The 19,718-nt window shown below is 44.8% G+C and overlaps 1 protein-coding gene across 1 annotated transcript in view; it reads right to left on the bottom strand.

Annotated features, from left to right (window-relative positions):
• Cradd (CASP2 and RIPK1 domain containing adaptor with death domain) overlaps positions 1-11,385 on the bottom strand; it is a 146,592-nt gene extending 135,207 nt beyond the window's left edge. The window contains exon 1 of the mRNA XM_041677792.1: positions 11,273-11,385. Coding sequence (XP_041533726.1) covers positions 11,273-11,344 — 72 coding nt within the window. The 5' untranslated portion in view covers positions 11,345-11,385. The remainder of the gene's footprint in view (positions 1-11,272) is intronic.
• Between the last annotated feature and the right edge of the window lie 8,333 nt (positions 11,386-19,718).

Genomic DNA, 19,718 nt, shown 5'->3' with positions numbered 1-19,718 from the left:
CAGATTCCTTCTTTTAGTAGACATCAAATAATCACAAACTAGATCTTGATTTAGGTCACAAGAAACTGAAAAATTCCAATGTACTAAAGTGTGTATTTTCCCATTATACAATAAGAATCAAAATTTTAACAGAAGGATAACGTCACATGAGTTTGCAAATAAAGTAAGATAACAAAGTAAAGTAAGCAGGGCACAGTGGCACACGCCTCTCTAATCCCAGCACTCAAGACAGGCTTGCAGACCTCTGTGAGTTCAAGGTCAACTTGGTGCACACAGCAAAGCCAGAGAAGATTATAAAGTGAGACCTTGTCTCAAAAAGAGAAGGAGGAGGGGGAGGAGAGGTGGAAGAAGAGAGGGAGGAGAAGAAGACAGTTCAACCTTTAGCTTACTTTACTATATCCAGTACTGGGGATTGAGCCTATGGCATCATATATACTAGGAAAGCACCTTACGACTGACCCATATCTCCAGCCTTCTTTCTGTTTTCCCTACTGTTTGTTTTGAGACAGAGGCTCACAAAGTTGCCTAGGCTGACCTAGAACCTGTGATTCTCCAGCTCTAGTAGCTGAGATTACAGATAAGTGCCACCATGTCTTGTGCTGTGGAATAATCTTTCTGTACGCTGTGAATATGCATTACTCCCATGGGTTAATTAAAAGCTGGCAGGCAGAGAGTCAGGCAGGAAGTACAGGAGGGACAACCAAACTAAGGATGCTGGGATAAAGAAGGGCAGAGTTACAGGAGACGCCAGAGATACAGAAGAATCTGGAACTGGTTCAAGCAGGAATTTATCAAAGGAGTCTTGATATGAAATACCAGATAAATTAAGTGATTTTTCCCATGCTGCTTTGCATAAGGTACTGAAATATTCATCAAGCAACATTTCTGGTCTTCAGATACATTGCTCAAGAGAAGGCAGCCCAGGTACTGGTTTTCCAGTGATATAGTTAAGTGCAAGACTGAGAGACTAACAGTAAGAAGATATTCTTGAGATCCTCGTACTAAGTAACAACCAACCTTAAGTTCCCTGAATGGCACATTTCCATAATTAAATTATCTACTGAGTATCCACTGGACTGACATCAGGTGTCACTGGTTAGAGAGGAAGTATGGGCTTCAACGTGCTGGTTCCATTTTTGTCAATTTAACACAAACCAGTCACAGAGGGAGAGGGAACCTTGATTGAGGAAATGCCTCCACCAGATTGGCCTGTGGCCATGTCTGTGGGGCACAGTGTTGATTGATGATTGTGTGGGAGGGCCCAGCCCACTGTGGGCAGTACCACCCCTGTGACCTGGGGGTTCTGCATTGTTAGAGAATAAAGTGAGTAAGTCATGAAGAACAGAGCGGTAAGAAGCGCCCCTTCATGGTCTCTGCTTCAGCCCCTGACTTTAGGGTTCTGCCTTGGCTATGCCCAATGATGTACTACCGCTTGGAAGAGTAAGACGAAATAAACTTGTCGGAGAATATTATTTTAAGGTCTATGACTTTCGTTTATGCTGCATTTGTTTAATTCTGTGAAGCTAGCTGTGTTACTGTGCCTCTCTAAAATACCTGATGGTCTGATAAAGAGCTGAATGGCCAATAGCAAGACAGGAGCAAGGATAAGCGGGGCTGGCAGACAGAGAGTATAAATAGAAGGAGAAATCTGGAAGAGCAAGAAAAGGAGGAGAGAGGACGCTTGGGGCCAGCCACCCAGTCACACAGTCAGTCATAGACTGAAAGTGAGATACGCAGAAGTAAAAGAGATAAAAGCCCAGAGGAAAAAAGGTAGTCAGGATAATTTAAGTTAAGAAAAGCTGGCAAGAAACAAGCCAAACAAAGGTTGGGCATTCCTAACGAAGAATAAGCCTCTGTGTGATTTATTTGGGTGTTGGATGGTATGCCCCTCCCCCCCCCAAAAAAAGACAAAAGAGTAAACCATCACAAAATAACATAAACTCTTTCCTCCCTAGGTTATTTTTGGTCCGTTTTATCACAGTGACAGAGGCGCTAACTATAAAATTCAAATAGCAGGCATAAATGAGACTGAGTTATTTTATGAAAATAATTTAGCAGCCAAGCTTTAGATTCTTGTTCAAGTAAAGTAAAATAGAAGCAGGCTGCCCTGGTCCCAGGGGAATGAGCTAAGATGTTTTATATTTTCCAATGCACACTCAACTCAATGGTTGCCGGATATTATTCATTTATATTAGCTGCTCAGGGGTTGAACCTAGGACCTTACACACGCTGGAGAAACACTCTACCACTGAGTTACATCTCCCAGTGGAAAGGTTTTTTTTTTTAATGAACAACAAAGAATGTATAAGCCTGTTTCAAGCGTAGCCATATATTTGAAAACCATAGACTTTAGTATCATAAAAATATGCACAAAAAATTTGCATGCCCACAAAAGTCCCTGGACATTACTCTTACCAAGTGGTCATATTGACTACAAATGAACTTCACCATGAATCCTGTTGAAAATTTCTCTCCAAGGAAAAGTAAAAATCACCATGGCTCTGCCAGGATGCGCTATCAGTAAATACCAAGGAGTTGAATGAACTAAGTTTTTATCTTGAGTTATTTCATAAAGTCCATTGAAAGCCTAGACAGTGTCTGCTAAATATAAGGATTTTGTTTTAGCATAATTAATGCTAAACTGTTCTTTCTGATAACAATCCACTAAAAAGCTCAGCTACATCTTAATAACAAGCAAATATAGCCATTTACCCCAGAAAAGGAGAGCTCCCTTCCTGTCCTTTGTGCTGATAAGTGGGCCTGCATCCAACCCGTGTGATAGCTAGACAGGGAGTATACAGTTCTGAACAAAGAGCCAACACTCATGCTAAAATGAAAATTTAATCTGATTATTTAATAAGCAAAAAGAGGCAAGCCATTAAAGGTACTAAAGGCTTCTGAGTGTCTCTTTTCTCCTAGATAACAGATACATAAATGCTTGGAGGCTTGGACACCAGCTTGGTAGAAGTGTGATATGGATTGAAATATTATTGTCTCTACCCAAACAAGCCCCCACCTTCTACCCACGCAAGTAACAATGGCTCAGCCTCTTTGAAAAGAAAAAGAAAAGGCAGAAAGGGCTATAGAATATGACCCTCATTGATTTTCCCCTATGACCTCAGAACACAAAATGCACAACTATAAACAGAAGCATCCTATCCTTGCAAATCTCAGGAGGATTTGCTCTCCCCACCTAGACTGTCATTTGCTGGGGCAGGGAATTAGTTAAGTATTTGTTGTCAAGCCTATTTGATAGCATCCGGTGGCTTTGTCTGGTTCTGTCCTTTACTAGCTTGTTGGCAGGATCATCTAAAAGGCTAGGTTCATCTGGACGCTCTTCTCCTCCATGTCTTCTCAGGCATTCTCCCTGCTCCCTACAGCAGGTTACTCAGCTGCCTGCTAGAGAAGCTCAGGGCTTCTAGGGACAAAGGCAGAAGCTGCCTGTTTTCTCCCAGACTCTTCAGCCATAGCCCAGATCCAAGGAGAAAAGAAACAGATCTCACTTCTCAACGAGAGGAATGTCAAGGATGCGTAGCCATCATTAGCCCATCTCAGCCACAGACGCATCCTCAGCCATATGCCCGGCACCAGGGAGTCATGTTCCTACTGGTTGTTTCTCTCACTTATATAAAAACAAACTTCGAGGAATAACACACAGACACACTGCTCTCACTCCAGCATCAGAGGGATGAAGCAGGAGGATCATGACTTCTAGGTCAACCTGGGCTGCATCATGAGTCCCAGAGAAGTGGGGTTGGACTTACATTGGGACCAGTAGCTCCCCAATAATGACATGAAAATGTATTAATTATGAAAGCTTGGCCTTAGCTTAGGTTTGTTCCCAACTAGCTCTTAAGATTTAAATTAACCCATTTATATTAATTTATATTATATCTCCTCCATCTTATATGTCTGACTTCCCCAGTGTCTTGCTCGCATCCCCTGAAACGCTAGATTCATTCCCCTGAGTTTCTCTCTCTGCCTAACCTCTCCTGGAAGTATAGCCTAACCTCCACTTCCTCGCTATTGGTTATTCAGCTTTTTATTTTATTTTATTTATTGTTTTTGTTTTTTGAGACAGGGTTTCTCTGTGTAGCTTTGGAGCCTGTCCTGGCACTCGCTCTGTAGACCAGGCTGGCCTCGAACTCCCAGAGATCCACCTGTCTCTGTCTCCCAAGTGCTGGGATTAAAGGCGTGCGCCAACACAGCCCGGCTCAGCTTTTTATTAAACCAGTCACAACAAAACATCCTCACAGTGTGCAAATATCCTGTAACAGAGAAGTCTGGTTTATACAAAGGGGTAGAAAAGGAAGGAGGTAGAAGAGGAGAAGGAGAAAGTGGAGGAGGGAAGGAGAAGGAAGAAGAAGAGGAGGAGGAGGAGCGTTGTGAGATATTTGTACACTGTGTGATGGTATATTGCTGTGATTGGTGTAGCTGAATGGCCAATAGCTAGATAGGAGGTATAGCTAGGATTCCAGGAGAGGAAGGAAGGGGAGGAGGTATCTAGGGATGAAGGAGTGTAAACACCCAAACAGTTCTGCAAAATCCTGATGGTCCTATAGCTCCCTTGCCACTACAGGACAGGTATGTGAGCCAGGAACTAAGCTTGAGACTTAAAAACATACATACAAACACAGAGACAAAGAGAGAAAGAGATGTAGTCAAGGGTCATCCTTAATACAAGAATGCCAAATGCCACTTTATTGTGCTCAGGGGCATCTTATATAGGAATCCTTAGCCACGCCCAGCTCTAGGGATCTTTCAGCTGCAGACTCACCAGCCTGACGTCAGGGTCTCGTGCTCAGAGCAGCTGCAGGCAGAGAAAGTCAGGGGGCAACCAGGGGTCTGCGGCTCCCAACAAGGGAGATGTCAGGAGACATGGAAAGGAAACACGAGGTGCAGGATGGAAGAGAAAACATATATTAATATAAATGGGATCAAAGAATGGATAAGGAAAATGTGCTACATTTATACAATGGAGTACTACACAGCAGAAAAAAATAACGACAGCTTGAATTTTGCAGGAAAATGGATGGAGCTAGAAAACATTATTTTGAGTGAGGTAACCCAGACACAGAGAGACAATTATCACAGGTACTCACTCATAGGTGGTTTTTAAACGTAAAGCAAAGAAAACCAGCCTACAATCCACAATCCCAGAGAATTTAGACAAAAATGCAGACACTAAGAGAGACTTACGTAGATCTAATCTACTTGGGAAGTAGAAAGTAGAAAAAGACAAGATCTCCTGAGTAAATTGGGAGCATGGGGACTTTGGGGGAGGGCTGGTGGGGGGAGGGGAGAGGCAGGGAGGGAAGCAGAGAAAAATGTAGAGCTCAGTTAATATCAATTTAAAATGTATAAAAATATATATAAATGGGTTGATCTAAGTTATAAGACCTAGTTAGAAACAAGCCTAAGCTATAGGCCAAGCTTTCATAATTAATAAGATGTCTCCATGTCAGTTTTTGGGAGCTGCCTGGCAGTACAGAAAAAGACTTGTTACAGAGGAGAAAAGGATTAAAGACGGAAGGAAAGAAAGAAGAAAGTAAAGGAAGAGGGAGGGTGGGAGGAAGGACGGAGAGAAGATAGTGAAGGAGGGAGGAGCCTCTCTGGGTAAAATGCCATTGTTTATTATGAACAGTTATTGATAACACCAACCATGAGGCAAGGCCCAGTGAGTGCTGGCTGGATAAATGTTATATCGGGTGCCTCCTTCTTCACGTTGTCTGGAATCAAGCACACAGCGCTCGCACAGGGATCCAGCTCCAGCAGGAAGGAAGTGAAAGTGATCTTGAGGAGTTCCCAGGTTGTACCGTGGATTTGGTCACCAGTTCAAAGTGGCTTAGCAGCTCAAGCAGGGTTCCCCCGGGCACTGGTGTCAACGAGGCTTAACTCTTCCCTGTCTGTTTGTTCTGTGTCCCACACAGTGGTTGAGTCTGTGTGGCTCTTATTTCCGCTTCCCTGCTGTGGGATATCGGTACAGTGTGTGAGGATGTATCGCTGCATTTGCTGTGATAAAAAGCGGAATGGCCAATAGCGAGGCAGGAGGTATGTATGGGTGGGACTTCCGGGCAGCGAAAGAGAAACTGGGAAGTCGGATCTAGGTGTACGGGCGATGCCAGGAGACTTGGAAAAAGTTCAACGGGGGCTGGAGAGATGGCTCAGAGGTTAAGAGCACTGACTGCTCTTCCCAGCAACCACATGGTGGCTCACAACCATCTGCAATGAGGTCTGGTGCCCTCTTCTGGCTTGCAGGCATACACACAGACAGAATATTGTATATAATATTCTGTATATAATTGTATATAATATAAACACATATTTTTTTTAAAAAAAGGAAAAAGTTCAACGTACAGAAACGGAAAAGAGGTAAAATAGCTACTACATGGAAGAACACAGATTAATAGAAGCAGAATAATTATGTTATACGAGTTAGTTGGGGGCAACCCTAACAAAGACAGATCCTTATATGGCTAAGGTCTAGTGAAGTCTTCTTACTTAACAGCTGTTAACACCCTCAGCCCTCACAAGAAGAGAGATTCTGAGGTGTTGGCACTCCCAGTGTAGCCTGAAGGCCTGCAAACCAGCAGCTTTGCTATCTGCAGGCAAGAAAAAAAAAAAAAAAAGGATGCTCCAGCTAGGAAGAGTGTATTCACTCTTTTTCTTAGGTCCCGTTCTTCGGGGCTGAACGGTACCCACCCTGTGGCTGAAGGCTGTCTTCCGTAGTCAGTCTACAGATTTCAAATGCTAATCTCTTCCAGACCCACCCTCACTTTAGCTACCTAAGCATCCCACATCCCAGCCAACCTAGCACGTCAGAACCGTCCAGACAACCACCTCACGGCTCACTGATGATTTCTCTTAAGCACTGCAGAGGAAAAAGCCAGAAGGCGGCACTTAAATTACTCGCGGGGTGGGTGGGGCACGGCAAACTGAAATAGAGGTCTTTGATAGGTGTCGAACCTGGGTCAAAAGGCTGAGGTGCCTATTTAACATTTCAAAGCAGACCTGGCGGCCAGGTTCTCCCAGCATCCCTCAGTCCCTACCCGGGCACCCTCCCCTAAACTCCAGCACAGAAACTGGGCGGCCCTTCCAGCAGAAGCTCTGCCCTATATAATCGAGTCATTTTGGTTACCCAGCCTCTTTTGTCTACCTGAGGTGGTTTGAAAGAAAATAGCCCCAAAGGGAATGGCACTAATGGGAGGTGTGGCCTTGTTGGAGTAGGCGTGGTCTTCTTGGAGGAAATATATCACCGTGGAGGCTGGCTTTGAGGGCTCAGAGATGCCACACTGAGTGAGTCAGCGGCTTCCACACAGCATCTCCTCCAGAACCACGTCTGCCTGCTTCTCTCCTGATAATGGACTGAACCTCTGGACTGTAAGCTGCCACCTCAATCAAATACTTTTTTATAGGAGTTGTCTTGGCCTTGGCGTCTCTTCATAACAATAGAAACCCTAACTGAGACACCAGCCTTTACCTTCCTGACTTACCACCACCACCATCACCTCCCTTTCCCCCTCCTGGCTGGGGGTCACAGTCACTCTGACAGCCCCCAGGTGTCTCTGCCTCTGGCTATGTTTTTCCTTTATCTACAATTAACTTTCTCCTCCACCCTAGTTAGGAGCCCTCAGGACCTTCCTTCTTCATTTCTTTTTATTCCCTCAGTCCTTTTATTTAAAAAAGCAAGGGAAAAAAGCGTAAGCAAACGTGTTAAAATAGGAAGCCGTTCTCTTTAAATTATGCTGACGTTGTAGCCCCGTGGTAGAGTGCATATTCAGCAAGCATGGTGGCCCAGGGTTCAATCCCAAGCACTTCAAAAGAAAATTACTAGCATAAATCCTACCGTTCTTCTTCATATTCTGTGGTAGTGTTTCATAAATACCGTTATAAACCGTACCCACAACTCAGACGGAAGCCCCCTGCTTGACCAGAGGCCTAGACAACTGCCAGAACTCCAGATCAGTGCCTAGCCCAATGTCATCAGAAAGGCTTCCTCCAGCAGCAGAAGGAAGCGGATGCAGAGACCCACACCCAAACATTAGCCAGAGCCTGTGGAACCCTGTGGAAAAGAGAGTGAGGAAGGACGGTAGGAACCAGAGGGGTTGAGGACACCAGGAGAACAGGGCCCACAGAATCAACTAAGCAGGGCTCATAAGGGCTCACAGACTGAAGTAGCAATCCCAGAGCCTGTATGGGTCTGAGCTAAGTTTTCTACATACATATTATAGTTGTTTAGCTTGGGGTGTCTGTGGGATTCCTAACAGTGCAGAGTGTGGGGTGTCTCTGACTCTCTTGTCTGCTTTTGGCACCCTTTTTGTCCTATTGGGTTGCCTCATCTATATGAGGGTTTGTGCCTGCTCTTTTTGTAAATTGTTAACTGTGTTCAGTTGATATCCCTGGGATGCCTGCCCTTTTCTGAAGGGAACAAGAGGAACAGAGGATCTGAGGGAGAGGGGAGGAGGGTGCTGGGAGGAGTGGAGGCAGGGTAGGCTGCAGTTGGGATGTATTGTATGAGAAAAGAATAAATAAAAAGAAAAACCAATATAAAAACATTTCAATGGTACATGCAATCACAGAAATTACAGTTAGTATCTTGTGGTTTGTGTTTGTGTGTATGACAGGTTCTCATGACAGTTGGCAATGTTACACAAAACTAAACCTAGCAGGGGCTAGGTGGAGCACTCAGTCGGTAAGAGCACTTGCTGTACAGTGTGAGAATCCAAGTTCGAATCCCAAAAACCAAAGTGAGCACTAGTAATCCCAGCACACCCACCGAGAGATGGGAAGCAGAGATTCCCTGGGAGCTCATGGCCAGCTGGCCTGATAAAACAGAAAAACAAGACACCCTGTCTCAAACAAGGTGGAAATTGAAGACTAACACCTGACTTTATGGTATGACCTACACAAGGTACACATATATACACACAGACACACGTGCACAAATGCACACCTAAAACAATCATTTCACTTCTTGATACACACATGCATTGTACAAATGTTCCTTAGAAATGGTGTGGACATGGCCATGATGGAGTTCTGTCCTTCCTGTCTCCAGGGCCCATGAAGATAATCAACTGTATTTGCCTGAGAAATACAGGAGGCCTTTCTGTGTCTCCTGCTCCGACCCAGCCCATAAAAGAAGGCAGAGCACTCCCTAAGCCCAGTCTGGTGCTGTGAGGGACCCTTCCCCACCCAAGTATTATCTTTTTCTCTGTGGAAGAAAACAACTTATCTTCTGTTTTCCTAAGTGATACTGAACCTTGGGGCATTGTGTCAGGGTGTCTGGGGTGATAAGCGCCCTGTTACTTGGAAAGTCTTTACAGCAGGGTAGGAGATAAAATTCAAGGAAAGGTTTCCTCAGAAGAGGCCAGAGTGTTCTGAAGGCAATCAAGGAGAAAGATAGCTGGGCCAGAAATGTGAACCAGTGAGGTTGGAAGAGATTCGACTGCTGTCAAAATAGGAGTTGTGCTTTTGTGGGTCAGACTATGTCTATACAAATCCCGTACCATTCCACAGGCCTCTTTGTTCAAAGACCATATCAAAAGAAATCCTTCTTCCTTTATCTGTGTCCCAGGGGACTTCCTGTTGGCCCAAAGGACGGGTATTCACAAAGGTCCCGAAGCTTGAACTGAAGCGGAGCTGTGTCCTCTGAGGACCACACGGCCTGGAATTCAGCCCTGCGCTTACGATAGGGCCTTCATCTGGCTCCACTCTCCAGGGCCCTCCTGTTTCGCCCAGTCCTGGGTTTGTTTACAAGCGAGCCAATTAACCTTTATGACTTCCTGTCCTCTCCTGAAAATGAAGAGGGATGGCAGCGGTGGCTTGGAGGTCCTCTTACGACTACTGGAAGAGACCGTCCATTTGAAGTGCCTACTGCACAGGAGGCACTTGATTAACAGGGGCTCTTTCCCTTACCCTTCCACCCTCTCAGGATCCTTAAAGGGCCTTTCCTTGCATGCTTTGTCATCTAGCAGCTAATAGCATACTGTCCCATACAGTTTGCTTTTTTTCCCCAAGTTAATCTTTCCTAAGCATCACAGAGTTCACAGAGGAGACACCGTCCGTACCTTATGGTTGTGACTTTACAGCATACAGAGCGTGTTCAAAGACCCTGTGTGAGACGCCTCTTGCATCCGCACAAAGATGCCTAGCCCCCAACTCTGTACCTGTATTAGCCGATGGACGATTCTTGGTCTCAAAGGCCAGTCTGTCCCCAAGTTACTTCATAGAGAGAGGATACAGTTTCCACTTTGAAAAAAAAAGAGGATGGTGAATTTATAGCAGCCTCAAAAGAAAGTGTGTGGCCTTGAGGAGTTTTGGTTTGTTAGATGAAATGCAGAATGATTATGGGTTCTTTTTCATGGGAGTACAGTGGTCTGGAAATACCTGGGGTGTGCTGTGCCTTGGAAGGGAAAACCCCAAACCTGTGATGGTATGGTAGAGCCCATTGCTAAGCAACAGAAGCAGCTCTCGGCTGTACAGGAACAAAAATTCTTTGTTCAGTACGATGAAGAGTCATTCACTGGAAACTATTTAATAGAATCTTAGCTGCAACGTCATGTGTGTTATCCAAAGCGCCCATCCGTGGCTGTTAACTAATTATTATGGGACAGTAGCTCATAGCTGTGTTTACTTTGTCTTTTGTCATTTTTTTTTCTTTTTCTTTTTTTTTATGAGTTCATGCTCATGTGTATGTGCAGGAGTGCGCATGTGTGTGGGAGGGGAGTAATATTTGTGTGTGGTCTATGTGAAGGTGTGTGGGGGTACAAAACCCGATGGTTCCTTTTATCAACAACGTATTTCTAGGATCTCTTCGTCCACATGCATGCCAGGGGAGATGAACGACTTTCAGCCCTCTGCACCTTGTGACTCTCATCAGATTGCCGTTGACGGCTCCGCTGTCAGGATGATACAGGATTAAGGATGTCTGCAATCGATTAGGGAAGGCGGTAATCAATTCACAGCCCCGGCCTGGAACGGTTTACATATCTTTCCTGCAGAGCCATGCCAAGGTTTTAATTATTGGCACCCGCACCTGGAGCGGGGTTGGTGTTGATGTATCCACTTCCCAAGGTTAAAGGAAAGGGGTGGGGCTTGTTGAGCAGGGGCTGTGAAGAGTTTGACTAGGATAAATTATCGTAAAGGTCAATGTAATCACACCCCATCAGTTCTCCCGAATCTAAATAGCCGTGCACCTGAAGGCTGGTTCTGTTAACACAGTCAAGTAATTAGTTATTGACAGAGCAAGGAGCGCGTAATTATTTATTACCTGAATGTGATACTGATTCGTGTCTGTGCTGACGAAGATCATCAGTCGGATACAAAGGGACAGCACGTTCATTTATCCCAGGCTTCATGGAAGGTAGTTCTGAGTTTTCATCCCTAAGGCAAAAAACAAACAAAAAAAAGTTGTAAACACTTTTATCATGAAATAAAAATCCGTCCACTTTCTTCGGTCAGAGCTTGAAGCTCTTGGGTTTGTGAGATGAATTCCTAAGCCTCTCAAAGCAAATTTGAGAAGCTTTTCTGAGGTCCAATAAAACGCTAGATTCCAGCCAGTGACTCACCGCATTAGCTCTCTGGCAACGAACTGACATTTCTGGCCTGTGTTCTCCAACATTCTATAATTTCATTCTTAGGAGACCATGGCAGTTTCTCCTAACTGAGACTCACACTTGGTAAAAACTGGGTGATAATTACAGAAAGGCTCATTAACAAATATCACCGTCCAGGTGAACAATTCTCTAATTACCATCTGGGTAGTGGTTTCACACGGGGATGGATTTTATTTTTCCTCTGTGGTTCCAAAAAAGGATGGCATTATAAAGGCTGTGCCAAAGGTGATTCAAACACTGGCCAATGAAAAACTCTCTGAAGAGCAGAGAAGAAGGCTAGGTTTGGGCATGACTTCATGGCTTGCCTTAGAAAGCCTCTGTTTCTGGGTCACCTTGTCAGCTCCCCCAGGACCTTTTAGTCCCTAGAGGCCAACTGCATTTGGAGCCACACTTCCATCTATCCTTATTACTAGAAAACACACTCTCAACTATGCCTGTTCATGCGGAAACATAGACATCCTTTGTGCTGTCTGGCTGATGCGGTTCGAGCTTTTACAGGATTTCAAAAGACACCGATGCATTATATGTGAGTCACAACAGCAAATCATACAAGAAATATGGTGACCAATGGAGATTTGGGGAAGAAATGTTATACCCACTACTAGTCACAGAACTATAAACAAAAGTGCCTGAGAAAGTATTTGTCTCCTAACAAGTTAAATGTTTAATTACATTTATGTAGGGGTGGGGCATGTGAGCACCACAGCACATGAGGGAGGTCAGGGGAGAACTTTCAGGAGTCAGTCTGTCCTTCCTCCATGTGTTGTAGAATATTATCTTAACGATGTAAAGATGTCTTACATTTGTTTATGCTGCAGAGTGTTACTTTAACAGTGTGAAGGTGTTATTACAATTGTTACATTTGTTTCTACTGCCTTTGTTAACGGGGTAAGGATGGGTCACATTTGTTTCTGCTGCCTCTGTTAACGGGGTAAGGATGGATTACATTTGTTTCTCCTGCCTTTGTTTAATTAGGAAAAGATGTGTTGCCGTTTCACCTTGCCTGCCTAAGGCACCTGACTGGTCTAATAAAAAGTTGAATGTCCAATAATAGCTAGGCCGAGAAGAGAGAGGTGGGAATGGCAGGCAGGGAGGATAACAGAAGGAGAAATCTAGGCAAGAGAGAAAAGGAGAAGAGAACAAGGGAGAAAAAAAGGAAAACACCAGAGGCAAGCAGCCAGGCAGCCACCAGCCAGGCAGCCAGGAAAGCCATGAAAGTAAGAGACACAGAAAAAAAATGTAAAAAGCCTCCAGGCAAAAGATAAATAAAAGCCGGGAGGTGGTGGCATGTAATTTTAATCCCAGCACTCAGGAGTCAGAGGCAGGTAGATCTTTGTGAGTTCGAGGCCAGCCTGGTCTACAAGAGCTAGTTCCAGGACAGGCCCCAAAGCTACAGAGAAACCCTGTCTCAAAAAAACAAAAACAAAAACGAAACAAAACAAAAAGATAAAGAGAAACAGGTTAATTTAAGGTAAAAGAACTAGCCAGAAACAAGCCTAAGCTAAGCCAAGCATTTATAACTTATAATAGGAAGTTTCCGTGTCATGATTCGGGAGCTGGTTGGTGGCCCAGAAGAAAAATCCTGGTACACAGGTGGGCACTGGAATCAAACTTAGGTCATCAAGCTTGCTGGCAAGCGCCTTTCCCCACTGAACTATCTCAGCAGCCCACCCCCCTAAATTAGAAAAGTGTTTCATGGGAGAAATTGGGGGAGAAAAGCATAATCAATATATATTGTACGAAAATATTTTTTCAATTATATAAAGGAAGGAGTTTCATTTGTGAGTCGTAATACGAGTGTATAGTCTTCCCCTTTTGCCACAGCCTGGACTTTATAAACGCAGATGCTGTAATTCTGTGCAGGAGGTGTTAGGAGAACCACTAAGAAGGAAAGTGCAGGGCCTGGGAAGGTTTTCCACTTCTCCTTCCTCACCTTTGGATCCGTTTGCCCACCCCTTGATTCCAGAATTTTACTCCTAAGAGTTTATCTTCAAGAAGTAAAAGAGCTGGGGAGATGATTCAGAAGATAGGGGCATGTGCCCCTCTTGCAGAGGACCTGAGTTTGGTTTTCAGCACCCAGCTCATAGATGTCTGCAACTCTAGCTCCAAGGAGATCTGATACCTCTGGCCTCTGAGGGCACTGCACTCATATACAAACCCACAGTCATACTCATGGCTTCATTAAAATAAGAGAGTCTTCCAAAATTAAATATCAGAGAAGTAGGCAAAGATTTACATTCAAGGCTGTTCATCTCAGAATCATTTATTAAGATGGAAATTTCATTATAGTAAAACAATCATAACAAGAAGGCTTAATTCTTAGGTATGCTTAATTATGGGACATCTACAAGCTATTGCATACTTAATTTTACAATGCCCTATAGGCAAACAGAAAATCCTTCATGACATATAATTAAAAGGGAAAAGCTCGTACAAAAATTGAAGGGAAACTAAGTTGTACGTGTGAAAACATATGTTTCCCCTTAGATGATGAGATAATGGAAGATTGTGGGGTTTTGTTTTGAATATTTGAACACTCCAAAGTTTATAGCAATGTATTAGCATTTACTATAACAAAATACTTTTTTGCTTGGGGCCAAATAAGTTTCAAGAAAAAGGGCTCATTTAGCTTACAGTTCTGGAAGTTCAGGGGCATGACACCAGAACCAACTGATCCCTGGTGAGGACCTTATGGCAGATGCCATCACAGTGGTGGCAGAAGGACAGAGAGATCACATGGCAAGACAGAAAGCCAGAGGAGGGGGGGGCTCCCTCTTAAAGGACCTATCACTTCTCCTCAATACCATTCTGGGGAGCAAGCTCCCAGCCTACACACTCTTGGGGATACACTCAAACCATATCCAAACCTTAGGAACCATAATGAACATGTATTGTGTTTGCAGTTGACAAAAGATATGTCACTTTTCTAAGGAGGCATGTATAGAACATAGCACAAAAGTCTAACCCTGAGTGTGAGTGGGCCATTCCTAGAAGGCGTGTTGGAGCTGAGTCTTAAAATCAACCAGGATCAACACACTGTTGAGGGGTGGGTGCCACTTCAGGCAGAAAGGGGAGCATATACACAAAGACCTACACTTTGAGGGCAGAATCTGGGCTCCTAGGTTGTTTGCCATACATTGCAACTCCAGCCTGGCGGTTGTTGTGTGGTCTTTCCTGTTCCCACCATCCAAGCGAGAAAAGGGCACATAGACTTCCCACATAGATTCTTGCCAGATCATGGTGGTTCAACTCCACAGTGGTATCAAAGGGACACAATCAGTGGAACTTTTTTTTTTCCTTCAAAGTTTGCTCTTTTCCTTGGCCAGCAATACGGGAATGAAAGCATCTCGGGAGCTCTTGGTGACACTGAAGCATGCTATCACAGGGGTAAGTCACTTGTACTCCACTGTTACGTTGCCAAACTATGATGCTCAGTAGGTTTGGGGCATTAACCTAACCAGACCCAATAAGAGACATACACTACCTGCTTCCACAATCCGTTCACCGAACTTCAGTCACATAGCTCTTTATCGATGCAAAAATGGTGATGCGGCTCAGCAGTTAAGACCGCTCTTGCAGAGGACCTGAGTTCGATTCCCAGCACCCACACCAGATGGCTCCCAACCACCTGGAACTCTAGGGAGATACAATACCTCTAGTGTAGTGAGCCGGACAGGATCGCCATTACAAGATGGCCCCGACATCCTGTCTTGTTGGAAATAAACAACTCCATATTTGGCTATGCCTTTGAGAGCTGCGTGTCCCCCGCTTCCCGCCTGTGCGGTGGATGAGGATCCTTGAGCCTATACCGATGCGGTCTGGTGTCAGCTGTTGGTGGCAGCCAATCACAGGGCAACCCGTGTGCCAGTTCCCTATTTAAGCAGCTGCCTAAGAGCCCTTCATCCCTTCGCATCATGCTCTCCCTGCCCTTCCCTTCCTGCCCCTTGTTTTCCTGCCCCTCTCGTTTCCTGCTCCCCATCAATCAAGGGCACTCCAGTAAAGCGTGATCTGAGTGAAATCCTGGTGTGGTGGTTGTTCTTTCTTGCCGGTTGAGAGGTCCGCCACACTCTAGCCTCCGTGGGCACCTGCACTCACGGGCACGCACAGACACACAAACATACACATAATCTAAAAACCAAAATAAAAGACTAGGAAATATTTTAAAGTATTTCTCTTAGTTTCTGAGATTATAAGAAAATTCTATCATTTATCCATTCCCTTTCCTCCCTCCAAGCCCTCCCATATACCCATATTCCTCCCTCTCAAGTACATTCATTGTGTGATGCTCGCAGGGTGGACCATTTGGTACCGAACAACCAGTTGTGTGCTCTTCCCTGGGTAAGGCTATTTCTCCAGCTCTCAGCATTCGGAAGTTGTCTGTAGCTCTTTGTGTAGGGTCAAGGCTCCAGACAACTGAGGTTGAGGCTACAGACATTTCCCTGACCACCTTAGCTTTTCCATTGCTGCCCTTATTCAGTTCAGGTCTAAACAGCAGTGTTCTTTATGGATATAGCATCTGACATAAGGCTATGAAATCTTAACTTCACTGTGTGCCTACTTGAGTCAGATAGTAAATTATAGAAGGATATGTTGTTTGTAGGGAAAGAACGTCTTGAAACTTGATTACTTCAATCCAGTGTCTTTGCTAGCTCATGGACATTTCTAGTATCTACAACCCCCCCTGCAAAGAAAGAAAGAAAGAAAGAAAGAAAGAAAGAAAGAAAGAAAATGCTAAGAAGCGATGTAAACTCATTTTGGCAACAAGCATTTTGATAATCTCATTTGATTTTTACATCAGTCCCATGAGGCTGATCTCACTATTTTCATTCCCATTTTGCCCAAGTCAACCAGCAGCAAGTGAAGCCATGGCTGGAACGAAATCTTCTGGATCTGAAAACTGGACTCTCTGTCTACTTTATTGTATTCAGTAGCCTTTCTGAGGAAGAAGATTAACGTCCTGACCCCTAACGCGTGTGGTTTTATTTGACTGCTTGCGAATTGGAGGAAGAGAGAATGACAGTGTGAAGTCACCAGTTCTTACAATGAACTCCATGAAAGGGAAGGGGAGGGTAAGAGAGGGGAGGGGAGGGGAAGGGAGGGGAGGGAAGAAAGGAAAAGGAGGGAGGGCAAGAAGGGAAGAGAAGGAAAGTGACAGGAGGGGAGGGGAGGGAAGGGAGGGAGAAAGGAGGGGAGGGCAAGAAAAGAGAAGGGGAAGGGAAGGGAGAGGAGGGAAGAGAAGGAAGAGAAGAGAAGGGGAGGGGAAGAGGGGAAGAGAAGGGAAGGGACCAGAGGGGAGGGGACGAGAGGGAAGGGAGAGAACAAAGGAACATCCAAGAACACCAGACACCTCATCTTCCTCTGAATTTTGTAGATGTTGTAGTTGGGATTAAGAGAATCTGAGCCAGGCCCAGTGACTCAACTCCTGTCATCCCAGGGTTTGAGAGGACAAAGTAGGACCATAATCTCCAGGCCAGCCTGGGCTACATTGGAAGTTTGAGGCTAGCCTGAGCTATATGAGATCCTGCCTCAAAACGTCAACAAAAAGCCGGGATGGTGGTACCCGTAATCTCTGTATTTGGGAAGGGGAGGCAGATTGATCAGGAATTCAAGGACATCCTTGACTACTCAGAGTTTGCAGATTACCTTAGCTATGCAAAACCTAGCCTCAAAAAGAAGGGGGTGGGGGACGAAAATCTGAGGGAAGCCAAGTGGGAATCCTGGCTTGTGTGGCCCTACATTGTGTGTGTGACATCGGGCCACAGGCCAGAATCTGATGTAAAGACCTGACAAACGGCCCCTGAAGAGAATAAGACAAATGGTACCAAGATGAAGGGTACCAGGCTCCCTCTGCCCAGGTGAGAGCTAGGACAAGGATGCAGGAGGGCACCTCGGCTACCCTTGTGCGTGACGAATGATGAGAGAACCCTGGAATGACAGTGAGCAGCTGCTCTGTTTCCGCAGAGCTCACAGCTGCCGTCACTGCCGGCTTTCCCGTCACCAGCTCCTTTGCCACGCAGGCTAACAGAATTGATGGCCAAGGCTCTCTCCAGCGGCACTGACGTCTTTGCCAGGAGAAAGGCCTGTAAATGGTGCTAAAGCAAGAAGGGAAAGTGTGGGGTAGGAACAACCTTGACCTGATAAAGACAGCATCAGGAAAGAGGGCTCAGGATAACCTCGAAGGAGGGTGTAGGGAGAGCCCTTCCTTCAGCGGGTGGCTTAGAGGGTTTCTCTAGTCTGGAGCAGAGCATAGGAAATGCACCACATAGCTGGTTTCTCTTTTAAATGAACTCTGCTTGAAGGACATTCCTTCATTCTAGGATTATTTCCTTGGTTTCGATTTCGATATGAACTATTCTTCTATGATACTGTACTGATAAAGATGATATCCCCCCCCCCACTCTTCTTTTACCGGCCATACAATGTAACAGAATGTTATTGTCCAACTTTTTCGTGGTTGATGTTGTTTTGAACTTTTGGTCTATGAGATTTCAAAGTCTGGTACCCATTCCAAAGTCTGGAACTCCTTAAGAATTATTCACAGAGAAATAAAAACAGAAGACAACTTAGAAAACAACTGCATGAACCACGTGAACTTCAAGAACAAATTAGGACCCAGAGGAGGAGTAGACAAGAGCATCTTTGATGCAAGCCATCCCACCAAGCAGAAAAGAACTAAGTGATCCATCACTGTCTGTCTTAGGAGTTTGAACTCTCTGTCCCTTTTTTTTTAATTTATTTATTTATTAAAGATTTCTGTCTCTGTCCCTTTTAAAGCCATGGTGGAAGGGAGGGAATGACTCAGAGCCTTTGAGCGTGCCATGACTATCTCTAATACAGAAAGCACAGCTGATGTGAGAGACTGGGAACTGTAAAACGTCTCAGTTTTGGAAAATACTAGCCAAGAGCCAGCTGGGAAGACTTTGGACCAAAGAACGGTTCCCAGTGTTCGCAAGAATAATAACGGCAGAAGCCAACAATAGCAGCTGTTTGCGGGGGCGGGAGCATGTAGCGCAAAAGAAGGGCGAAGGAATAGGAGGTGCAAACAATGAAAACTCTGCAGCAGCTATCAGACCCGCAGCCGTGAACGCTCCTGCGCAGGGGCACAGCCTGCACCCTCGGCCTGTGCTCTGGGACCCAGTCGGGAAACGAAGTGAGATCGATTACAAAGACAGAAAGCTTCGACTTGCGTGTAGGAGGAGAGGGTGGAAGATGTCTTGAATCTCGGATATGCATGAATTTCAGACTGAGAAGAACGTAAGTATGAGCGCACCGACAAATGACATGAAAAGTTATTCACAGTCCCTGAAAGTTGATCATATTCATCCATTTGTCCCATGGGTATGATTTCCTTTGGAAAGAAAAACGATGGAGGCCAAGGATAGTGATGCACGCCTTTAATTGCAGCACTTAGGAGGCAGAGGCAGGCAGATTTCTGTGAGTCTGAGACCAGTTTGGACTACATAGAGAGCTCCAGGCCAGCCAGAGTTACCCGATGAGACCCTGTCTTAAAAAATAAAATAAAATAAAATAAAAAAATTCCAACTGTGGGTCATGTCTGAAACTTTACATATTATCTCTTAGTTTTCAAACAACTGCACTCTGAGGCAGGGCCCTATTTCCCCAGCGACAGTACTGTAACTGAATGACAGTAAGATGGGCGGTCGTTCCGATCTTTTTTAGTTGATATTTACTGAGCTCTACATTTTTCTGCTCCGCTCCCTGCCTCTCCCCTCCCCCCTTCAACCCTCCCCCAAGGTTCCCATGCTCCCAATTTACTCAGGAGATCTTGTCTTTTTCTACTTTCTTCTTCCCATGTAGATTAGATCTATGTAAGTCTCTCTTGGTGTCCTCATTGTTGTCTAAGTTCTCTGGTATTGTGATTTGTAGGCTGGTTTTCTTTGCTTTATGTTTAAAAACCACCTATGAGTCAGTACATGTGATAATTGTCTTTCTGTGTCTGGGTTACCTCACTCAAAATAATGTTTTCTAGCTCCATCCGTTTTCCTGCAAAATTCAAGCTGTCGTTATTTTTCTGCTGTGTAGTACTCCATTGTGTAAATGTACCACATTTTCCTTATCCATTGATATCCAGGTCTTCTA

This window comes from Microtus oregoni, unplaced genomic scaffold (genome assembly GCF_018167655.1).
Source record: "Microtus oregoni isolate MIOR12 unplaced genomic scaffold, Mior012 000001F_ref0000356, whole genome shotgun sequence".
NCBI lineage: Eukaryota > Metazoa > Chordata > Mammalia > Rodentia > Cricetidae > Microtus > Microtus oregoni.
This window is presented reverse-complemented; position numbering and strand designations above follow the sequence as displayed.